Here is a 24,106-nt window from a genome sequence, read left to right as displayed (position 1 = left end):
AAAGGCAGTTGGTGCAAACTGCTGTAGTCTAATGTGTTAAAAACTGCAAAAATCTGAGTCCACGTTGGACGGTTTGGCTTCTCCTGACAGGGAGAGCTGGAACTTAAGCTCAACTCAATCCCAGAGTCACAGAATAGGGTAAAGGAATACAGGTAATTGTATGGCATAATAAAAAAACACAAGTTTACGGTTTGTTAACATCAAAGCTTTCAGTTTTTTCAAAGGCCTACTTTACCAATTGTATGCAGGAAAAAAACTAAAACATTGGACCTTCGGACCTTGTTATCCAAATGCCTGAATATATGACACGAATAATTATTTTTGTGCTTCAGAACTTTACATCTTAGAAACCAGACTCAAAGAAATGTCCCTGAATGTATTTGACCTACTGTCAGTATTATATTATCTTTTGTTTCATTAAATTGGTCCTCTTTGATTGCATTTATTTTCACAGTTTTAGATTAACATTGATTCGTCTGCGTACGTACAGTATTCAGAACCTTTGAATATTATGTGAATTGTTTAGTGGACTTGAACCTTAACAGCATCTTTTGGGTTTAAAGTTGTTGAATCACTCTGTGACACCTACAGCAGTATAAGCTCTTCAGGAGATGAATGGACATTTATCATTTATTTCTACTTACTCAAACATTTCAATATTTCCTGTTTTAATTTGAATGAAGCATGTACGTACGTACTTCAATTTTTTACTTCAATCTGTGGCACACAAATAAAGTGCTTTCAAAAAAACAGTGCTGGTCTCTATAATGCTAATTTACAGATGAGATATGAGGTCACGTAAATGACAGTAAACCTTAAAGATTTTGACAGTGAATTATGTTCTGTACAGTAACGTGTTAAATTGATACCTCTACTAGGGCTGACCCGAATGGTTCAAAGATATCGGTATCGGTGATGTGCAAATTATTATTTAGAGCTCAATATTAGTCACTGTACTTTTTTCAAAGGGCGGGCAGACAGTGATTTCTTGCACCACTGATCTACTGTTAACAGCAGGGACACTGGGACAGGGACACAGGACATGTAACAGGCCTCCAAGTTTCAACAACACTAGTAAGATGTTTTAAAAGACAAACATCTGGAACAAATTTATAATTCATAAAGGTGCCCCCCCCCCAAAAAAAGGTTTGTTTCTATAACCAGTTTGGAAAATCACCTTACAAATTGAAGTTATGGTTTAATTGTGCTGTTAAGTCAGTGCAACCAAAATTTTAACTGAAGCCTTGACAAACCCCACAACAAAAACGCACACAGACACACATGTACTCCACCACTAACCCCAAACCCAATTCAAGCCGAACCTAATAACTAAGTCTCAACTCTGAAATTTAAAAGATAACCTGCCAAAATGTCCTCACTGTGTTAATAAACTAAAAATGGTCCAAACACACTTACACTTTCTTTTTGTCCCTTGCTCACAATTTCATTAGGCTATTAAACTTAATTTGGTAAACTAGAATTATGTGACTCTTGTGCAGCAGCTAGGCCTGATCCATTCAGTTCAGCTCGAATGCAGTGAATTAAAGGAATTGTTCCTTAAGTAGATCTTAATCCTATCTCAAGGTTTCTAGCTGACCTCTGTCTGACATTTTTCATTGGTAGCAAGAAGTTCATTGCTGTTGTTTCCACACAGCAATGACAACTTTGGGGGGGTCCTTGATCCACAACAACCCAATTATTGCGCTAAACATAACAGTATCTTCCAAAACTACAGAGATAATAAATTACGTTGAATTGAATTTTTATTGGAATGCACGGATATGATCACCTTCTGTACACAGTTATTCAAAACCTATATTGGGTGGTCCTTGGAACAACTTAATGGAAGGCTTGGTTTAACTTACCATGAGGTTATTGGGGGCAGGCCTCTCTTTGGGTTGCCGCCGCATACTGAAAAAAGAGATACAATCAGTTTATATCCAGCCACCATTCAAACTGTGTTCGTAAGAGACCAAGACTTGTTTTTGTTCATTCATTTAACAGCATGAATGTTCAAGAGGAGGACTGAAACAAAACTATTCATTCCACAGAAACTGAAAGCAGTTTCATAGACAAAAAACACATCAGCCTTAAAACACAGTAGCTTTATTTCAAATGAAATCAATTAATTAATATTTACTATTACTCATAATGCAACAACTGGGGCAGTTGATTCAATATGTGTTTGTTTCTCTGTGTGTCCTCCACGGCGTGTATACACAATCTATCAAAACAACCCACACTGGGGACTTGTCTTCAGTCATGTTACTGGTTTATGTACGACAATAAATGGGCCATGACCCCAGAAGAATAGCCCGGGAGAACCTAGTGCGGGTCCTGCACCAATGCAGAGCAGGTCCCCTCTCCTCAGTCTGTCCTGAGAGAGAGGTGTGCTGTTTAAGTAAATAAAGGTGGCATGGGGATTAAACAACAGCTGGTAAACCAGCTAGAGAGAACTGAGTGCGCACACACACAAACACACACACACTGCTTGCATTTGGTTGGAGTGGGTATGCAGATGTCTGTGTAACTGTAAAGGTTAAAAGAGGCTATTGAATCCGAGGCAAACCCAATGTAAACATTGTTTTTGTCCTGTTGCATTAGATAAATCAATCACTCCTCTTTTCAGCTTTTTTTTCAATATCAGTAGCACTGAATGTACCAGCTAAAACCATTAAATCCACAATGCATTGATGCACATAAGCAAATGCACTTTAATCTCATTGTAATCCCTTATACCTAGGATTCATCTACAATAATAATTTAGCTCACAGATCTGTGTTAAATGCAGCTTGTGGTCCTGGTAATAGTTCAGTCTGGCTCTCTGGGACTCAGGTGGTTGACTGTGGCACCACAAAGTCAATAATTACTGAACACAAATAAAATTACATTTAAAACTGGAAGACATTAATTAAAACTGGTTTTCAGGAATCAAATTTATTAAACAGTGACAAAGACGGACTCACCACTGAGTGATGAAGTGAACAAACTTTTCACTGAACTGGTCAACGGGAAGAACCGGAGGATCCTGTGAAGAGGAATGAAACATCTTTAGTTTAATTTTAACCTGGAATGATAATAACATGGTACAGTGCCATTTATATCATTAGTTAGAGGTTTCAGTTTTTAACAAACTCCACATAATTTGAGCAGAACGGGAAACTGTGATCATATCTTACAAGTTGTCAGAAACTGAACTGCTGTGTGTCGTCTTCCTCGTCGTGTAAAATTTTTTCCATGTTCACAGTGGTTTCTGTTTGGATTCGGCTGTAATAAACTGGAAAGTAGTTCTAATATGCACAAAGTTCATCTTTGTTGATCTCAAGAACGAACATGAACATATCATTTTAGGATGAAGATGGAAAATTGCTGCCAAAATAAACAATTTTCTGCTGTTTGTGTTTACATGTGTGTGTTGTCAGGCTTGCTACATCCTGTCAATGGAAGGTCTATGAACCGTGTCATGTACAACATCTGTGCCAGACTGACCCTCACCTCATTAGTCCGTCCATTTCCCTCCTCTCACTCTGAACGTTTCCCTCCTTATCTCTGCCAGTGTCAAAAGTTGTAGCTTTTATATTTTATCCTCAACATCCCTGCAGACAAAATGCTGACCAATGCGTAGCAACATTTAATAAAAATCTGGATTCTCTCTCTTTGTTTCTATGCCAATAATTGTAGTACTAAGAAAATATGATTTTATAAGGTAGCACAATTTACGAGATTTGTTATATATAGCTTTCATATCCAAACATAAGGAAATAAACTGTCTCATTCCTTATAAATTAGAAAACTAGCATTAAGTAAAAATAAAAATAATAAACTGTTTTTTTAATCAGAAATTTCTTCCACAACTTTGCAAGGCAGCAAGATTTCATGTAAGTCAGTGGCTGAACTACCGGCTTGTTGCTCGAACCACAGAGGTTTGTACCAATCATCGTCCAATGAGGGAAGAGCTACCAGCAGCCATGTGGGCGTGTCTGAGGTGTGATGACTCACTGTAAAAGACAACAAAGATGGCTAGTAAAGAGGTTAGCACTGATGCTACCATAGCACCATAGATTGTATTGAAAGAAGTGGAAAGAACAGAACTTGGATTTTCTTGATGGATGAGATGTTTCTGCAGTTTTATCGACTGGCTTTGGCAGCGATTAGACGGTGATGGACAGATGGTTCATCCAATCACCTGCCAAGTAGTTTTTGAGAGCACCTGCCTTTTTCCAAACCCTCTACGAAATCTTCACAGATGGTCCAGTGTAACAAACCATCTGGCGCATCAGGTCACATCTTCCTACATGTAACACTGACTGCTGAAATGTAACGTATTGCATTCCTACACACCAGCATGTGAACAACACAGTTATGTTCATCTCAGATACAAAGGGTGCTACCTGACAAGATCAGAAGTAAGTAGGAAGATAGACGGTATGAGCCCTACATAACTTAAAATCTGCACAGCAGTGACATCCGATCTCATATATATATATATATATGTATATATATATATATATATATATATATATATATATATATATATATATAAGAAACAAAGACATAAACTACTCAGACATGAACAAAACCTATAAAGACTGGACCCACAACCAGGCGTTTATTCAAATTCAGGGAATCAAACCTCTTTACATGTGAAGCCCCTGCTGTGCCATTAAAAACACCTCTGGGCAGTGTTTGCCATTCCTTGATGCTCTGATCGGCTGGTTCCCGCAAAGCATGACGCATGAACCCATTTAAATTAACAAAGGAATGGGTTTCTTCTAATCTCACCACACTTCATAGTGCTGTGGCCGCTTGGATGAGCAATATATCATAGCACATGTATACACACGCACAAACAAATGCCCTTGAGCTCTGCACATGCCGAGCCGGAGTATACACTTTGTTTGGAAAGAGGGTACCAAATAATTTGCAACCACTGTACTATGGTGTACACAGACGATCAATTGGACCCACAGTTTGTGCAAAATGTTGAATACACAACCAATGTATGTGTTGTGTCGGCTGAATCTGATACAAAATCTCTCCCTGCACTTTCCACACATATTTGCATGCACATGCACCTTTTTGCAGACACAAACACAAACACACATTTATGCATGTATTCATGTCTCCAGCTGAGAGTAACACTGCTGCAGCTTTGATGTGGCAGCAGGCGACGGCACAAAAGACAAGCAGGCTGATGAAAGTGGCTGGTCTGTGAATTATTCCTCTGGTTGTCAATATGCTCCACTATGAGATGAAGCACACACTACAAGGGTACAAGGGTACGGGTAAATATACATGTCATTGCCATGAAGCAATTATTAGGCAAAATTAGATCAGTAATTACAGGCTTGAAAATAAAGTGGGAGATCTTTATTAGTGCAGCCACTTGCTATTCAACAAATAAGAGGAGAGAGGCACATTAATGAGAGTGGACCGCCGACAGACGGTGGGAAAAACTGAACGGAACTTCTCTTTCAAGACCTGAGCTGAACAGGGCAAGTATGTTTCTCTGTCAAACTGGAAAACCAGCTTCCATTAAAAAAGATGCATTGAATCATTTGCATTTAAGTAAAGCTACATATGATTAATTTAATTGTGTTGAGTAAACCTGGTCATATATGATTATCTGATATTCCATATGGATATTCTTCCAAATCAACAAAGGCTTAAAATGGTGAATCAAAATCTGCGTCAATCAGGTTTTGATTCTCCTTAAACACGATTCTGTGTCTTTGTGGACTGTCCTTGTAGAAAGGCAGTAAATATTACTTTTGTTCAGTTAACAATGTGCATTTTGTGACTTCAGTATTAATTTAAACCAATGCCCACCAAAGAAAATTGCTGAGAGTTTGTTCTCTACAATTAGATATTCCATTTTTTTGAAATTTTAATTTGAACTCCATTAACCTCAACCATTGAGGTGCTGGCCAAACCAGCAGAGCTAAATAAAACAAAACCTATTTAATAACTTGAAAGATAAGACTCTTTAGGAATATTATCTGGTAAAAAGTAACTTTTTTCTTCTGCTGAATTTTATCTTGATGTCATGATTTTCATGCCACTCTCGCTCCCACTGGCTTAGAGTCTTTGTCCCTTTATGTTTTCACATTTATGTTTAAAAGTCATATCTGTTGACCTTCTGATTGTTCAACTTAGTGTTCATCTGCACATCTATTGCAAGTCTCATGAGGCTCAAATATTTATTCAAGCCTTTCTCAGCCACGTTTATGTGGGACAGAAATGGGAAGGAAAAAAAAAGCAGTATGTCACACTACACCCCCAACCACACACATACCTCTAGCTACAGTAATATTAATGATCCATTCACAGGAGCCTATTACTCATTCAGCCATTACAGCAACTTTCAAATCCCCAGTGGAGAAGTCACATGCTCACACAATATCAGATCACAATCAAAGAAAACATTTGGATCAAATCTACAACGAACAATGCTGAGTAAATGTAAGTGAGACAGTTCTGATGAAAAATACAGAAGAATTGAATTATTCACTAAAAATTCTAGTTCTAACCAGTCTTCTCTGACCTCTCTCATGTTTTTAGGTTTTCCACACTTTTCTGATTTAACTCTTAATTGTTTCGTGTAAACATTCCAGGAGAAATTTCAGAAATCCATTTACTATAACATCTGACATCAACAATCCCTCCACATAGTCACTGAGACCACTGTTCTGATGTTTGATGTGAGCATTCACTGAAGTTCCTGACTTCCATAACTTTACGCCCTGCACCACTTTCACATGATTGCATGGATACAGAGGTGTTCGTGTAAAGTGCTTGATGAGTGTGTGTGTATATATCCTTGCTCTGGTGCAGTCCTCAACCTATACAATCTCTGAGTGACTTCATCTTTCAGAACAGTGCTCATCCTCCTGTCTCTTCCTCCAAATCACAGCATTAGCTGGGACAGTGAACTGGTGCTGGCTTGCCAGGGACAAAAGAGTGTTCTCTCGCCTCAAGGGGAGACGGCAAAGGGCACAGGAAAAATAGTTTGAGTGATGCCTCTGTCTCGCTGACTAATGAACAGTTCAGCCCAGGTCAATCCATTACAACCAAAAGCATTTAATTATTAATTACGGCCGATCCATAGGCAGTTAAGGACAAGTGACATTATATGTTTAATGTGTGATCTGGCTGGTGATGGGGGTATCAGAGGAGCCGGTTTAGGCTGGAGAGGAAGTGTTGTAGCATTTTTAAAATTAGTTTATGTCAGAAAAGAACTTAGGTAAAAAAGAAAAATGTACACAGACACAAGACAAAATACATCCATATATAAAGAAATAGAAAACTCTTAAGGTTAGACTCGGGTTGTGTAGCATCACGCCTGTGGCAAGTGGGAGTAGCACGTGAGACTGCATGTGTGTTGAAGACGTTCTCTTTGTAAAATCAATAAGGGGGTGATAAAAACACCAGAACCCAGAAGAAGTCATATAAGGCAGAAATGTGCCACTGCTCTGTGTATGAGGCATGTACACCTGGTGCAGTCGTCAGAATAGTCCTGCTAAACCTACTTTTGTCTGCTTTGGTACTATCTTTGAAATATACAGACTGTGTGTGTGTGTGTGTGTGTGTGTGTGTGTCATTCATGACAGGTCCAACCTCTGCAGTAATGTGTGTGTGCATATGTGTGTTGCCTGAGGCACTTGCATAGGGTGAAGGGTTGAGTGAATGGGGAGCAAAGCCGCCTGACTGGTTTGCTTCATTAGGAAACAAAATATAAGCTTTCCGGGCCATTAGGACTGACTTTAGATGCAAAAGCACATAAGACGACGACTCACCTCATCAACGATGCATTGCAGTAACTGGAGAGGCTGGAAGAGGAGAGACACAGGGAGATTAAAAAACAACAAACAAGCGAGCCAACATGAAATTTCTTTGCAATAGGGAAAATTGAGTGGGATAAAAAAGTATCTACTTAGATTAATCGAATGCAGTGAGCTCAGGCAAAGCCATCCTTCACCTCCTGAATGTTTTTATTATTCCATAATGGCACCTAATGTAATACCAGCAGTTTAAGCATGAGCTAATATTTCATTGCAGAAATGCAATTTCAGTATTTATTTATTTTTTTTTCAAATGAAGGAGCCAACCAAGAGTAACTTACTATATAGTGTGGGAGAGCTGTATCCTCTTTCACTCTGTTTTAATGCAGTAAAACTTACCATTAAAGATCCTTGGTTTTTCTGAATCTGTAGGGCAACAAAGAAAAGAGGAGACAAGCCCATATGTAATTAGTGCGTCATAATCAAGATGATACACTTGGACACATTATGATCACTCGGAGAAAATTATGTTTTTTGTTAGCAATTTGTGAGTGTGCATTAAGATCATTTACATAATGAAAATACACACATTTTAACGACCCTGCTCTCATTTGTGGAAAATGGGCTAAAAGATCCACTAATGCTCATTTAGAGTGGTACTTTCCTGCCCTCCAGGTTATGCACAGAGATGTAGAATAACTGTTACAGAATAATATGTGCAAGGTTTGCTATGAGAACGCTTACTGTGTCTATTTCAAAGGTAAAACATTCACAATAAACACTGTAGGACATGGTAAAGTACCTACACACGTAGTGTATAATTCCTTATAAAGGCACAATTTTTGGTATATCTTGAGAAACAGTTGTAATTTCCGGTCAATATCAATTAAAACAGAAAAAGAGACGGAGGAACACAAGCTAGATGAGGAAGTTCTACTTAAGACACTGCCTCAGAGACAATATCTTCACACGGCGCTGCAGTGAAACTACAGAAATCATTTAGCTTTGGTTTCTAAAACCTCCAGGTCTGAATCCACCACAACATTTTAATTCTAGAGCAAAATGTATTAGTTCATCATACAGACTGAGTGAAATAAGGCCCGAAAACTAGGCTCAGCTAAACGACAAAGAATGTTTGGTGAATAAATAGCTCATTTCTCCGGGTCTTTTGACAGTGCATTAGAGCACTTATTGATTCACTCAATTAAATACAGGTTTTCACTCTCTGTAAATACCAAGAGACTCCTAAACTGCCTCTATATCCAGTTTTGCCTGATTCAGACACATTAAAGGCAACTATGGAAAACTAATTTGTTCAGAAATAATTACTAGGACAAGATTGCGTGCTGCTCCAGGGGTTGAAATTGGATAGTGGGAGACTAACGTATTCAAGAATAATTGAGCACTTATTCTTCTTATACTAGGTAGCTTGACCACATACCAAAAAGAGATGTTTAATAATCCCACTGCATCTTTTAACAGAGTCTCTCATCACTGTGGGCTGATTAGACATTTCATTATTGGTTAGTCCTGAGGGTAAACATTGTTTAATATGACATTTACACTTAAACAAGAATTTCTAATAAGGCGTTTTTTAAAAATGTTTTCTTCTGATACCTGATTTAGGAGGAACAAACGCACTGACGCACTGTTGACTGTGGAGGGTTTGTTTATATCTTTAAAGGACTGTGTATTTTATCATCAATAAACGAATGTAGTTGTGTCAATCTCTTCTTCCTCTTAACCTGTAAACAGCCACTCCAGCAGCTTTGTGTCAATTTCTGAGAAAAAGGAAGCTTTTTTTGTGATATGAAAATACCACAGCGAGTTCAGCATGAACATAAGAAGCAACGAAATCCATTTCTTATATGTCAAACAATTTCTTTCCTTTCTGGAGGAACTCAATAAACACTTATTAAAGATCCTCAAGGATTAAAAAAACTTCAAGGGTAAGAAATCTTTATAAAAAAAAAAAAGAAGCTTCTTTTCGATTTAAAAACCATCAGTTTCAACAAGCTTGTTTTGGTTATGAGAAAGGGCATTGTTACTCTGCCAGCGAGAACTTCATGAAGAGGGAAAGTGGGGAAGTTCTTCTCCATTTTCTTTTATTATTTCTTAGTTTAACAACAACTACTGGAATTCACTCTGTTAGCCTGAGATTTACTGCTCTGAAATCACAGGCAATTAAAAATGAACTAATGACAGGAGCACTTTTCTCATCTCCTCCAAACTGCAAATCTTTCATCATTAGCCAAAAACTTCAATACCAGACTAGATTCACCAAGTGGAACATTTAGACTGACATCACCTGTTTTATAAAGTCTACATTAAAACATATTTTATCTTAAAACTCACAGGTTGCACTGGAGAAAGCAGATGGTGAGCGTCGTGTAGAAACTGTGCATTGTTTAAATATGATCTGGTGACAACAATGCTTTGAGACATGCACTGAACTCTAAAGTGTTTGGAGAATATCTGAGTGAGCCCATGTGAGAATGCAGCAGGAAAATGTCAGAAGAATTCACCGTGAGCGAGTGGGACAGATGCAAAACTGAAAGAAAAAAGGAATATGAATATCTCAAGATGAAAAGGAGGAGCCATACAAGTAGAAGACGCAGGTGAAGATGTCAACTTTTAAAGGCAAAAAGATTTAAGAGCTTTTAGCGAGGGCTGACGTAGATGTAGTTAAAACAAACATCGTGCCCAGCCTCCTGCTCTACCCAGATGCAACCCCTCAGCAGATATTGTCCTGTTGTATTGAACACGTCTGACCTGGACAATCTTCTACTGTGTGTTTAAAACACACATACTGTCCATACTATGGTTTAAGTTCCCTTCCCTTTTGAAACGCTTCTGCATCCATTACACATCACTGTGTATTACACTGTGTAATGGAAGCTCCTCAAACATGCTAAAAAAAAACTTAAATTGGTATTTCATCCAGAAATTCATTCAAATTTGAGGAAAATATGACAAAATGGAGAGAAAGAAAAACAACCACAGAGCAAACAAAAGGACAACAAATCAATCAGAAGCAATAGCGCTGGCGGCTGTATACACATCACATCAGGTCTGGTGTCTTCAAAGACTTTCAGAGCGAGCCGTGAAAAAACTCCATTAACTCCTGACAAAGAATACAAATGAATCCCGACATGTGGTGAAGTGGAATTAAAGAGACCATCTCTAATCATGACAAACATGAGGTGATGACTCCACTGTGTACACACACATACAAAAGAATGAATGAGAGATGATACATCAACCAATCCACAAATTAAAGGCATTGGCAAGCATCACACTTCCTCAGAATTTAAAGGGTGAAGAAAAGCCCCAAAGCAATGCTCAAACTGGCTTTTTCTAAAGTGCAGAAAATTCAAATTCAACAACTCTTCTGGTACCATTCATACATTAGAAACTCAGATGCCAGTGATTCTTTTCCACACTCTTGCTTTCAACAACTTCTCCCTCAGTCCTTACGAAAATGTTCTCTGTGAAGTGTAGCAGGGGGTTTTGCACAGACAGCTGTGCCAGCGTCTGCAAAAATGACAGCTAAGGCCCGAGGACTTTGGCTGGCTGCGCCTGACGAGCTGGATCCGAGCACTGTCGGCACACCACTCTGCTACAGCCTGCAGGTGAACTGTCTTGGGTACCATATGGAGTAAAGGGAAAATTAACACTGAGATGAGTAAAATTGTATGACAGTGGAGAGCTGAAACAAAAACTGGAGAGATTTTTCCAATTTTTTTTGGCCACCTCCAATTTAAGTCAATGAGGGTAGATCGCCATTCATTTAAAAAGAGAATAAATGGGTAAATGAAGGCCCCAGGCTGAGAGCACACCTTCGGTCCCTCGCACAAATGTTTGTTTTTGCTTTTCATTGCAGCATAAGAATTATCAATCAATTAATCAACACATAACATAAGTGAAGAGCTCAATCATGACTGTAATCTGCTTGACAGATGGTTGTTTACCAAGGAAGTACGCAGCCAGGTGCTGAATCAATTCTGGTAAAAAGATTGGGTTTCTCTCACCACATGATAGAGCACTAATAGATCATGAAACTGAAATAAACATAAAAACACCTACGGTGAGATATTAAAAGCCTCACATGACATCAAACTCCAACCTTTCGTAGATTGGTTTCCTCTTTACCAGGAAGAATAATTGGCTCACTGAAAATAGCAGTCACTGAGACAATACCTGAGCAAAGAGTGCAGTGGTTACATCGCACTCTTCTTCTGGAATCAACTACAATCAACTTTTACTTGACGGACGGAGCAGTTCAAGTGTTGCAGGAAAATTATCTGATGTGTCAACACACAAAACATCTAGAATTAAAAAAAAAACGTTCTGCTGCTGATCAAACCAAACAAAGTCAGAAATGGTAGCTAGCAGGGGTGTCCCAATACCAACATTTAAGTAGTCAATACCGATACCATGACATTTCCAGGATTCTCCAGACCATGATCAAAAACAAAACATACAAGGCTGCATGCAGTATTTTACTACAGTAGTAGTGACAGCTCATTCAAACATTCATCATGTATTTATAATGCTAATGTTTCCTCTAGAATTTTTTCAGCAGCGGTGGCAAAAATTCTGCAGCATGAGGTTGTTATTGTTTGACATCTCGAAACTTTAAAAACAGCACCACAATGTATGTTGGCATCGACTTGGTACCGAAGTTTAGGTTCTCGTGACATCCCTCGTAGTTATTATCCATCTGTCGTTCATGTGCTTCAGAATAAAGTCACAACTTTTGCGTGACATGACGAAGGTTTTCAAAGTTTGATTTTAACACAATCACAACATAGTTTTGAGAATAAACTCTTTATGAGATCAAATCTTCCTCTTAACGTTTCGTGAAGGTGGGTGGCCAGAAGGTAACCTGAGGTAACCAGATCGGGATAGCTCAGCTAGGGATTGGGGAGATAAACCCATCTTAAAGGCCTAATTAAGAGTTGATGGGATTGGGAAGTCACTTCTGTGGTCGGCAATTACATTTGAGCAGGATTTTAACTTGTAATGGAGGGAAAAAATATAAACCCAAATCCAATTTAACATTTTAGGTTTTATATCCATGCTGAAGGATTTTGTACTTAATTTATGTTACTGAGTTATTTACTGACTGAATTCATTTAATATACAATGGAGCTGTGAAAATGATTTTGAGAACAAATCACACTAAGGGCCGTAAATTAGTGCCACCCATAATGGTGAGAGCAAAATGTCTAAATATTTCTGTTTAAAGTTTGGAATAATCAGAAAACTTCATGACAGGAATCATCATTTACTAGGGAAGATACATTTTTATTAAATCATTATACTACATTCTAAAATAAAAAAAATCAAACACTGGATAAATCACTGAGGACATTTTTCTTAAAGTAAATCCCTGCAAGAAGAATCAACACAGGCTCCTTCTTGAGTCTGGATACGTGGGTAGAGATTAATAAATGAAATTAACTCACCTGTGGATAGGGGAACATGCCTAGTGCCAACTGTGTGAAAGAAAAGAGTTAGAGTTACAAGTAACATACAATTCTTTTTGAGACATGAAAATACGATCAATCCCTGACAATGAAATGCAGACAAGAAACAATGGCCTCAGAGTTGACGCAATACTGTGGAATTTCATTTATAGCTACGGATTGGACTCCATTAGACTACACAGGTGCTCCAGATACAGAAACCACCCGGTGTATAGAATATGAGTACACTTGCTGGTTTCTTACTGTAGATGCAGCAGGAAAATGCTGCTAAAGCCACTGATGCGTGCAGAATTTGAGACTTTCAGTCTTTGAGGTAAGCTTAGTGCCCACCTGCTGATAACACTACCTCATCAAACAACATCAGCTATTAGTTAATAACCCCCCCACGGTCACCACCTGCAGAGAACAAAATAAAGGGATAAAGACAAGCAGGACAGGATTGTAGGATAGTTGTATGTAATGAGTGTGTGTCTGTTAAGCCTAGTTTATGCTTCTGCGTCACGTCGACGCCGTAGGTACGGCGTAGACGCAGACCCCTACGCCGTAGCCTGACGTGCGCCTCCCAAAAATCCTAACTACGCGGACGTCGACGGGGACCGTAAGCGCTGTGATTGGTCCGCTCAGAACGTAAGTTCCGGCAGTTGCTTTTCCGGTCTTTCTTCCTCGTCGTAAAAAACACCTCCGCAAACGTTTTCTTTGTAGCTTGCGCTTCAACATTTGCAATATAAGCATTTGTTCTTCAATATTGATGAGCTCCAACAACAAAAACAGCTGCTCCACCTCGGTCGCCATTGTTTACTGTTGTTTACTTTACGGAAGAAAAAGCGAGGATTCGGCTATAACCACACAAACACACCGCTACACCCCCTAGCGGCATGGCGGTGAATTGCAGAGCAACGCGTTCCCTCGACGCAGAACTTCGAATGCTCAACGACCTACGGCGTAGGTACGGCGTAGACGTGACGCAGAAGCATAAACTAGGCTTTACTTTGGCTGAGGGGGGCTGGGCGACAGCTCTCCCTGACATTTGGTAATTCACTTGGGGTGGACATTTTTCATCTTGGTCAAGGGCAGCTTATTGGCAACATTAAGTTATTAAAACGTCAAAACGCTCACCATCCTTCCTTGAACATAAATAGGCCAACATGTAGGCTAAAGATCAATCCACATTGAGCGGGACTTCAAGACATTTCATTTAGCTTAATGCACACATTCACAGATAGAACTAAAGACAGCGGGGCCAGGGGGTCCACTCCTATAAAACTCCATCTTTATCACGCAGAGATTGTGTCAATAATTTTGACATGGCTCCTTTTGTGTGAACTCATCCATTATTGTTATAATTGTAATGATATAACATTATTGACAAACAAAGGCGAGGCAGAGGCCCAAATCATCTGTTATACTGCGGAGGGAGAGCTGTGGACAGGGACAGATGGAGAATCAATAGTGTCAGTGGGAAGACAAGAGACAAGGGAAGTGTAATACTGAAATTAAAATGTTATTCGAAAACGCAGGGTGTCAGTCAAGCATTCGATCAACACTATGGGGAGAGATGAACTGATACCGATTCACACATGGACACACATCAGCCACTCTGGAGACGTACAATGTAATCTACTGGATTTATTTAAACTGCCTGATGCCAAACTGTGCAAAATAAAAAAATTAATTGCTTTTACTCGACTTTAGTCTCCTCTCCAAAAATGTGCCATTCGTACCTCCATGAACGAGATTCCCACACTCCACACATCTGCGTGAATACCATACTGTTCTCCTGATATCCTCTCGGGCTGTGGAGCAAAAAGGGAAAAAACATCAAAACTGGACATTCAGAGACTCAGACTCCTTTAATAACTAATTTCTTCTCTGGTAGAAATGTTTAAACTGTTTGGTATAAAACATAGATTAACTTACTGCCATGTATGCGTTAGTTCCCACATACGTCTTGGCGATAGAATTCACCAACTGCGAGAGGAATTGAAAAACGGAATAATTAGGCTGCATATTTATAGAAATTCTAAAATATTCAGGCAACCTTAAGCAAACATAACCCTTGTAAATAACTTTTAAGACTCATTACACTGCTCTGTGTTGGGGAACAAAAACATTTTGGAGGTAAACCTCACATTACCTAAATATATTGATATGTCAGGTTGATATTTTGGGCTGCTACCCCCCACACAAGGGAATAGGAGTAAGACAAGGAGACATTAGAGTGTGTGTGTGTGTGTGTGGCACACAATGGCACATGCCATCAATGACAGGACTGTGATAATGAGAGTCTGTTCCCTTATGGCTGTTTTTAAATGCCCTACAAAGTGTGAGAGAGGGAGGGAGAGTTAATGTTTGAAATAGAGATAAACAAAAACTGAGTTAAAAAAGCACACACAGGCACAGACACACACACACAGACACACACATAGAGGGTGTAAAATTCACCTTGAAGCTTCCATGCAAGTAAAGGTAAAAAATGAATAACAATTTGCGTAAGGGGGGATGGTGGGTGGTGTGTGTGTGTTGAAAAGGAAGAGAGTCCTCAGGGTTGATGTTTTGGGGAACGCTGAAGGTCTGTCCCTGATGATTACATTACAAACACACACTGCTCCCTGACGCGCACACACACATACACACAATGACTAGGCTATTGTCTGCCAGCAACGCGGTGCCCACATCTACTGAATACATATCAATGAGGCTCTGCCGTTGTGTGTGTGCGGGTCATAATTATAGCAAGGGATTTTTTTGGAGGCTGCAGAACAATGGAGGTGGGTGGGGAGTTAATGTGATAGGAAGACCCCTGGGATAGAGCTCATGTTTAGAGTTGAAAATGAATGTGGTGATTGACAGATTGACCATATGCACACAGAGCTCCACACACGCCGCAAACGTCTGTGGAGAAGCATCTAGTGACAATGGTTTTTCTTCTCTCTTTCATATTCCATCCTTTCTCTCTTCTTTCTTTCAACGAAAGTCACACAAACAAATCAGTTTACCTGCGTGCTGACACCAAAGTCACAGAGCTTGACTTGTCCTCGGGTGTTCACCAGCATATTGGAAGGCTTGACATCTGCGGAGACAAACTGCTTGATAGAACTGCGACATCAGCACTCTGCAGCCTGTCTTTATCAACTCTGCTCTTTTTTTTTTTAAATAACAAGCCAACGTGCAACACCTTACTCACCCCTGTGAAGTATCTTCAGGCTCCACAGATACGTCAGGCCTTTGACTACCTAGAGACACAGATGACAAAAAATGTATATTGCAGTAATTTCAACAACATTCAACCAGCACACTTGTATTAATTAATAAACTTGGCTAATGTGGCTGATTACCTCCACTCCACAGGTTTCTACTTCATAAGAAAGCTCAATTTTACTTTACATAAACAGCCTTGACATTTATTTAGAATTTATATAAATTAGATTTTTGTCTACTGTCATTTCATTCTGAAAATGTCAATTGGACTGCTTGCAACTATCAACATGGCTTTCATGCTCATGTCACTGAGGTAGTGAGGGGCACGGGGGTGTGGTTAGACACGATTCCTCCTATAAAGCTGAAATCTTTGGCAGTTTCCCCCGTGTGTTAAATGTTGTATTGTTTCCCTCAGACTGGCTGTCAGGACTAATGCTGCCCTTTTCATACATTAGGGCCAGTGCGTGATTCCAGACTGATTTGTCTTCTGGAGAGGAAATGTTCTGCAATTTTAAAACCTCACATTTAGAAGGAAACTGGGTCGATTTAGTTTTTTTTTTATGTAGACTTGCCGATAGTTGAGGTATCGTGGCTGCTCTGGTCTACACATGCTTTTTAGATGTGGACAAATGTGACTTCTGTTGACAGTGCTATAGAGTCACAGTTGTTCTGGAGAATGAAGACACAGTCACACATATGCAAATGATTCAGTGGCGCTCCTTTGTCTCATGTTCACTTGTAATCTGTGTGAGCAACGGGAGGTAGAAAACATTTGCTTCCTGAGCAAATTGCAGCTCTGCTTCGCTTGTACTTCAGCTTTGGTGAACTTTAACCCGCATCACTTATGTGTGACTGGGCCCTCAGACTGATGGCTTCCATCAACAGTGGAAACTGCTTGTGCTTCTGCTCTTGGTTTCATGGACAGGATATCAGGGGAAGGCCAAGGTCTAGAGAGTGTCTCTTCTGGTGAACATAGAGTTACATCTCTGCCATTTACGCAGAGACCAAGACCATGGATTCAACAGAGTTGACGAAGAGAACCTGCCCCAAGTGTTGGAATTCAGCTATCTAACATATTAAGTAATGTTGTGGCTATTTAAGAATGCTAACAAAGGATTGAAAACTTGACTACATATGGAATTGTGGTGGGAATGACCTCAGCTATGGTAACAAGCTTTAGTAGATCAATGTTTTTGTCTTTCTACACGATCAACACAGCTTGATATGGAGAAATTCTCTTTTTCATTGAAAGAATTTCTACCAGTGAAGACGCCTTCTTGCTGCCTCGCCCTGGAAAAGTTAAGTGTGCAACTAACAGGGAGGAGACACCCGGTGGAAGACACATCAACAGAAACATTATTTTGGGTGGGAGACGAAGGAGACTTTTATCTTTGTGCAGATCTAAGTGTCCTGCTGGCTACGCTCATATGACTCCACCCGCCTGGATGAATCACTGTATTTTTTGTCAACATTACTCATTTCCAAATTTTTTAAGCTGCTTTGTGTTGGTAATTTTTTCAAGAGATTTGAGAGCTGATTCTAGCCTCTTGTCTACTGTCAACCATCCCTGATGAAAACAACCTCTGAGATAAAATTAAGAAAACACAAAAGCTCTTTGAAGTCTTGCTGCCTCAAAAGGTGCGAGTGCAACAACTGATGTGTGCAGCTTCACTCACTCACCCTCTTGGGTGCCTATCCTTCTGTGATAATTAACAACTGTGACAGTGGAAAGGAGGGAAAGCTGTGAATTAAAAATAACACTGACTAAACAGCTGTCATTGCTTGATTACGGACAAAGTTAAAGGGGGTAGAAAGAGAAGAGGAGGTGAAGACAGGAGAAGGGTAATGAGTGTGGAAAAGAGACGTGCATTTATCAACTTCAAGGCCGTTCAAATCAAAATGCTAGTTTTAACTGAGTAGAAAAGGAGGGAGAGAGGAAGTGTGGGGAGGATGAGGGGAACACACTGACTTTGTCCATCATTTCATCCAGTAGAGGCTAATTGAAAATTTCACACTCTCTTCTTTTATGTCATAAAATGCCTCTGAATAGTTTTGTATTTGAAATATGAACAGGTCATAGTGAAAACTGGACCATCGAACTATAAAAATTAAAATATTTAAATAACTGTTTTTGTAAATATCAGAAGACCCTTTATAAAAAAACGTATTAACTCAGTCATCAAACCACTAATCAGGAGTCTTAGTATTTGTTGAGAACTTACTGCCACTGCGATCCTCCCCAACACATGCTCTGGAATTCTTTTGTACACATCCAGAGAACCACCTGTAAAAGACGTATTGCTCATTAAGACACAGTTTTGCACATTTTCTTATTAAACTTATTGTCAAACAGCCTTTTTGTCAGAGCACAAATTTATGTTGGCAATGCAGGTTGTGACACTACACACATAAAACAGATCCAGCTGTATAGTAAGTCAACTAACATTTTCCACAATGCTTTTTAGCCCAGACTGGCTTGATGAAAAGAGGCATATTGGGGCAACTGAAAAGTGTGTACATTTTGGTGCAGATCAAAACAAAATTTGGCATTGAGTAATTTTAAATAAAGTTTCATAAAGTGATTGTTGGGCCTTGGGTCCTCTACTAAGTGCTCTTCTAGTTATAATTCTATTTGCTGATAATTTCATTGTATTTGTTTGTCATATCAGTAAAAGAAGAAATAAGACGTTGAATGAATGTATTTGTTTCTTTTTGCTGTCATTTCTTATAACCAAGCACAACTTAAAAAGTTCCGAGTGTGTGCTCAGAGGTTAGACAGACTTTGCTGACGAGCTGGCGCAAATGTGTGAAACAAGGGAATCGCTCCATTAACACACACTCGGACAAACACACACCTTAAAACATGAACAGTCCCCCATCTCTCACCAGTCTGTGCACACACATACAAACGCACCTACAAATGCACTTAAGTCAAGATTTATCACGCCCTTGTAGCTTTTAGCACACAGCCATGCTAAGCAGCTCAGAGAGATAAGATGTTCTCTTGATCTGCAGAAGTGTAAATGGATGCACAGCAGAGAGACCGAGACAGAGGACCGTTCCCAAAAGTCTCTTCTACACAGCTGTGGCTAGCTAAGAAAAAGGGCATACGATCTACTGGCTTAGGCTACAAAGAAACTTACCATCCATAAATTCGGTGCATATGGATATCCTGTTCTCAACAAAAAAGGCACTGAAGAAAGTGATGATGTAAGGTGAATCACACTGCAGTCAAGAGAAGAGACAATTTGATAATTAAAGCGTATTCAAAAGATATTTATCCATGAAAAAAAATAATTGGTTTATAAATCATCCTCTTTGTGAATTTGAGCAAGATGCAACAGAAGCAATGGTTTGTAAACATTTAAGTTATACGTTTCTCACAATCTTATTTAAATGCTATTGTTATTTAAATGTTTTAAATGCTCAAAAGCTTCATTCTATATTCATTTAGATGTTCTCTCAAAATAACTGCCTGGTTGCTTCACCAAGATGGCTGCCAAGCAGGGTGAACTCATTCAGTTTAAGTGAGTCTCCATGCTCACAGCATTTGGGTCTGTATGTCTTAATGTAGATATAGACAATGTGTTTTTGGCCTGTCCCTGATAAAAGATAACTCACGTCAAAGACATATGGCGATGTCTTTAATAATGGCTCTTACATCGCAGTGTCAAAATGGTTCAAGGATAACACGTGTCACAATCTTGCCACAGTATCACGAAATTTGACAATCTCACAATGGGCCTGGTGATATGAAAACCTTTGTCTGCTAACCAACTCATACAGTATGAAAGGATGGACTAACAAACCAGGGCACCAAATGTAAATGTAATAGATGTAAAATAAGAGCCAAAATGTCAAATTCTTTTTTAGCTGCTCTTATAACTATATGCTAGTTAAGTGTGACGTTGCACATGACGTAATATCCAGATCAGTGTCCAAAGCTTTGAGGCACAAGCAAACAACGATGGCAGAACCAGTGAATTTATTCACCATCGCGACTTTTATAGGGACACATCAATAAGGGTAGCCGAGCAGCAACACTGAACTCATCTCACTTAATCAGCTTAATTTGTCTTCAACAGATATTACTTCTGTGCTAAGTCTAGCTAGCTTACGACTCCGTAGTTTCTACTAAAGGTATTTCTGCTACTAAAAGTTTCTTTAGTTAAATTTCTTTAAACATCAAACTTGATGTCACACCCATGTTTATTAAATTCATGTCATACCAGAGTGGCTTGTAACTTATATTTATCCAATTACTGAAATCTCACTGTCTGTGTAGGTGCCTCAGAAAAACTCATCCACAGAAGGTGAGAAATTCCCAGAAGGTCTTGAGTAACCTCACATGCATGGTCCGTGTGTATGCTGCCTGTGTGTCCATGTATCCCTGATCCCTGGCTTACACTGTAAGTACTTCATTAGCTCGACTCATGGTTAATTAACAATGTAGATGTGGTCTGAAAGCAACATTCAGTGGAGAGAGGAGACATTGTTTTGTTTGATAAGGAGGAGATAGATCAAAACAAACCTTGTAGAGAATTTCTAATTCCGACATGATCTGCTTCTGCAATTCCACTGTAATATCCAGTGGGATGACCTGTAGTTCAACATTGAGAAGTAAATGTGTAACTTTCAATAAACAACACACAACACATTATGCTGATGTTTCAATTGTAATTACAAGGAGGGAGTTCTCACCTTGACAGCTAACACCCGTTTGCCGTGAACATGGTACGCTCTGAAGAGGATAAAGAGATAATATGAGACAAGCCTACAGAAGGGATTTGTTTGAGTTTATAAAAGTGGTACCCTGTGTTTTATGTTTTGATTTTCAGACTTCAGTCTCTGATTATAACAAAATATTTTTTTAATGTTTTCAGCATTTCAGATGAGTAGATTCTCATACATCACGCAAAATCCTCAGGGAGGCTTCTAATCTACCCCACATTCATTCTGCAGCAAGACAACAACCTCAAACATAACATTACAGCCACAGTCATGAAACAGCATCTTCAGCCACAGGAAGAACGAGGAGTCCTGCAGCAGATGGTGTGGCCCCCACAGAGCCCTGGGGTCAACATCATGGAGTCGGTGTGAAATCAAATCAAGACACTGAGATTAAATCAAGAGAAGAAGTGGGGAAAGTTCTAGTTCAAAATGTTTGAAACCAAGTACCTTGAAAACTGGTCAAAACTAATATTGGTAACTGATTAAAGAAACTATTCATTGTATTATAAATGAAAACATTTCAACTTAAGTTTAAGAATCTACAACTTCTGCCCAGTGCAGCACATTTCCCCCATCAGAATACAACCCTACCAATTAAACTGCTCTGGATTCGCCCTCAAAGATGTAACGCCACTGCGCTGACGTTGTTCTTAAATTGAAATCAGAGCAACACTAAACTTGCATTTTCAAACACAGTGCATTAAAGTTTGTTTCTCCAGACTGTGAACATCTGCTCAGTCGAAGTTGAACAAAAGTTACAATGAAATCTAAATCTGTCAGAGCCAGCAGAGGATTGTCAATTCAAATGCCAATAAAAGTGTCAGACAGTCCATGACCTATGGGTTGAATTGCAACCGTACTTTTGGAATATAAAACAAAAATGGAACCAAATCAAGTTCTGTATTAGTTGAAAATATCAAGTGATAGGTAATAATGAAAGGACATAAAAGCAGTAGAAACTCAACAGGTCTGTGAAAAAGACTATAGCGTAGGTCAGTGTCCAAAACCAGATCCAGCCATCCCTGTCACTTGTTCCAGACAGAGTTTTGAATTGCAAGTCAAGAAGGAGCCACAGACCGTCCCTGTAATGATTTAATTATCAAACTCCTTAATGCCAAACGTCGGCTTTAGTTACAGCCCGTGAAGGTTAGTTTACGCCACCAGTGACAATACCTCGGGACCTTTCAACATACAATCCTCAAGGACAAATACTGTCCAACAGCTGTCAGGTGATGGGGATGAGATGGGAGCAGTGTACGTCACACAGGAGGGTTAGCTTGCAGGCAGGCTTAGTAAACGTGATACCTGGCGACTCACCTGTCAGTGGGTCTTGCAGAGAAAATGTGTATGGTGCAAGATGTGATTAATGTATCTTAGATTAGAAGTATCGCATTGCTCTTCGGCCAGACACCTCTAAACTGGCCCAGGCCTTTAATTAATGACACCTATTAGTGCCATGTCAGGTATTACCCACAGTAAGAACAAGCACTGGTCACTGACCGCCATTCTACATGGGATGTAGTTTACACACACTAACTACAGACTTATTGAGATTTTTAAAGAAAAAAAACAACAACTTATGGACATTAACATTTCAACTTGTTTTAATTTAAAGTTTTAATTTTACACGTGGTAGCTCCACAATTTTTGAAATAGAAGAGATCTCTGTTTCTATAAGGTGTCAAAGTTCAGTTGGTTTCACGCCACACAAAAAGGAAAAAGTTTGTTAGTTCTAAGTTATTAGAAAAATAAATCAAGTTTCTTTTGTTATTTCTTTTTGCCCAAAGAGTGTTTCTGATCTTTTTTGAAGGCTCTTTGCACTTTAAGGCTGATGGCCTCGTTTCCATTCTGATGTCTCAGTCTTCCTTTGAGCTACAATCGATATCAGTTAAGCATGACTGCCGCCACTTAATTAAGATGAAGATGCTAATTGAGGCACGATCACGGGAGTAGACATGTTAACTACTGAAAGGGCAGGTTGTGTGTGTGTGTGTGTAAGGACGCCAAAAAGAGACTACACCAAGTCTTCACCACAAAAAACAGAATATGTTCAAGGATATGTCCAGACTGTGACTGTATTTACAGAACTATAACTTAAACAAGAGATGCACCTTTGTGAGTTATATAACTTTTAAGTAAGATAACTATTAAGTGCAAAGGTTTCATCCACAAGTCACAAGTCGCTGCTTGATTTCAGATTTTGTGTATAAACAATATAAAGCTCTCAGTTTATTTATTTTTTAGGTTTACACAAATGTGTTTTAAGGTCAGGCATGTTTCAAATCTGGAGATATAATGTGAAGACTCCTTGGTTAAAGCTCTATTCCCAGACTGTCCTTGACCAAGTCAGGGCAGAGCATCCCTGTATGAGTTACAGTGACAGGCTTGTGACAGCGGGAGACATGGGGACAAGGTTACATAGCCTACCCCCCGCCACTTCCCCCTGATCTGACCCCAGTAAATGTGCCCCATTGCCTGGATCTTATTTACACTCCAGCTCGCTCTGTAATAAAAGCTCCATCATGCAGTATTCATAGGGCCTCTCTCGATGTCTCTGAAGTAGGAGCTGTGGGTTAGAGAGACTGGCCTCCTGGATCAGGGCTAACGTGGTACGTTTACAATGGCACATGGACGATGCTGCTGCTTCTCTCTCCCAACAGTTATGATTGGTCCCAGAATTTCCAGACATTCACAGACCGACATGAATGTGCACGAAAAATACAGCTAAATATGCCTCACAGTAAAAGCAGCAAGGTTCACAGTCTCAAATAACAAGGTTAAAAGTTTCCTTATTTTTATATTCTACCAGACAGAAATGACAACACAACCATTGGTTTGTTGTGGTCGTCTTCTTTACGTGAAGACAAACAGCAGATGGTCGTTTTACTATGTGATGATGTAGAG

At 39.4% G+C, this 24,106-nt stretch overlaps 1 protein-coding gene across 2 annotated transcripts in view; it reads right to left on the bottom strand.

Moving 5' to 3' along the window:
- Positions 1-24,106, bottom strand: part of map2k5 (mitogen-activated protein kinase kinase 5) — a 51,711-nt gene that overhangs the window by 13,134 nt on the left and 14,471 nt on the right. For both annotated transcript variants that reach the window (XM_020099552.2, XM_069529345.1), the window contains exons 9-21: positions 21,173-21,212; positions 21,003-21,071; positions 19,615-19,696; positions 18,694-18,755; positions 16,458-16,506; positions 16,270-16,343; positions 15,191-15,241; positions 14,995-15,066; positions 13,253-13,282; positions 8,181-8,207; positions 7,797-7,829; positions 2,967-3,028; positions 1,866-1,911 (exon numbers count right to left, since the gene is read on the bottom strand). In XM_020099552.2, the coding sequence (XP_019955111.1) occupies positions 1,866-1,911; positions 2,967-3,028; positions 7,797-7,829; positions 8,181-8,207; positions 13,253-13,282; positions 14,995-15,066; positions 15,191-15,241; positions 16,270-16,343; positions 16,458-16,506; positions 18,694-18,755; positions 19,615-19,696; positions 21,003-21,071; positions 21,173-21,212 (697 nt within the window). The remainder of the gene's footprint in view (positions 1-1,865; positions 1,912-2,966; positions 3,029-7,796; positions 7,830-8,180; positions 8,208-13,252; positions 13,283-14,994; positions 15,067-15,190; positions 15,242-16,269; positions 16,344-16,457; positions 16,507-18,693; positions 18,756-19,614; positions 19,697-21,002; positions 21,072-21,172; positions 21,213-24,106) is intronic.

Source organism: Paralichthys olivaceus, chromosome 1 (genome assembly GCF_024713975.1).
Source record: "Paralichthys olivaceus isolate ysfri-2021 chromosome 1, ASM2471397v2, whole genome shotgun sequence".
Lineage (NCBI taxonomy): Eukaryota > Metazoa > Chordata > Actinopteri > Pleuronectiformes > Paralichthyidae > Paralichthys > Paralichthys olivaceus.
The sequence above is the reverse complement of the archived record's forward strand: the minus strand, read 5'-3'. Positions and strand labels throughout refer to the sequence as shown.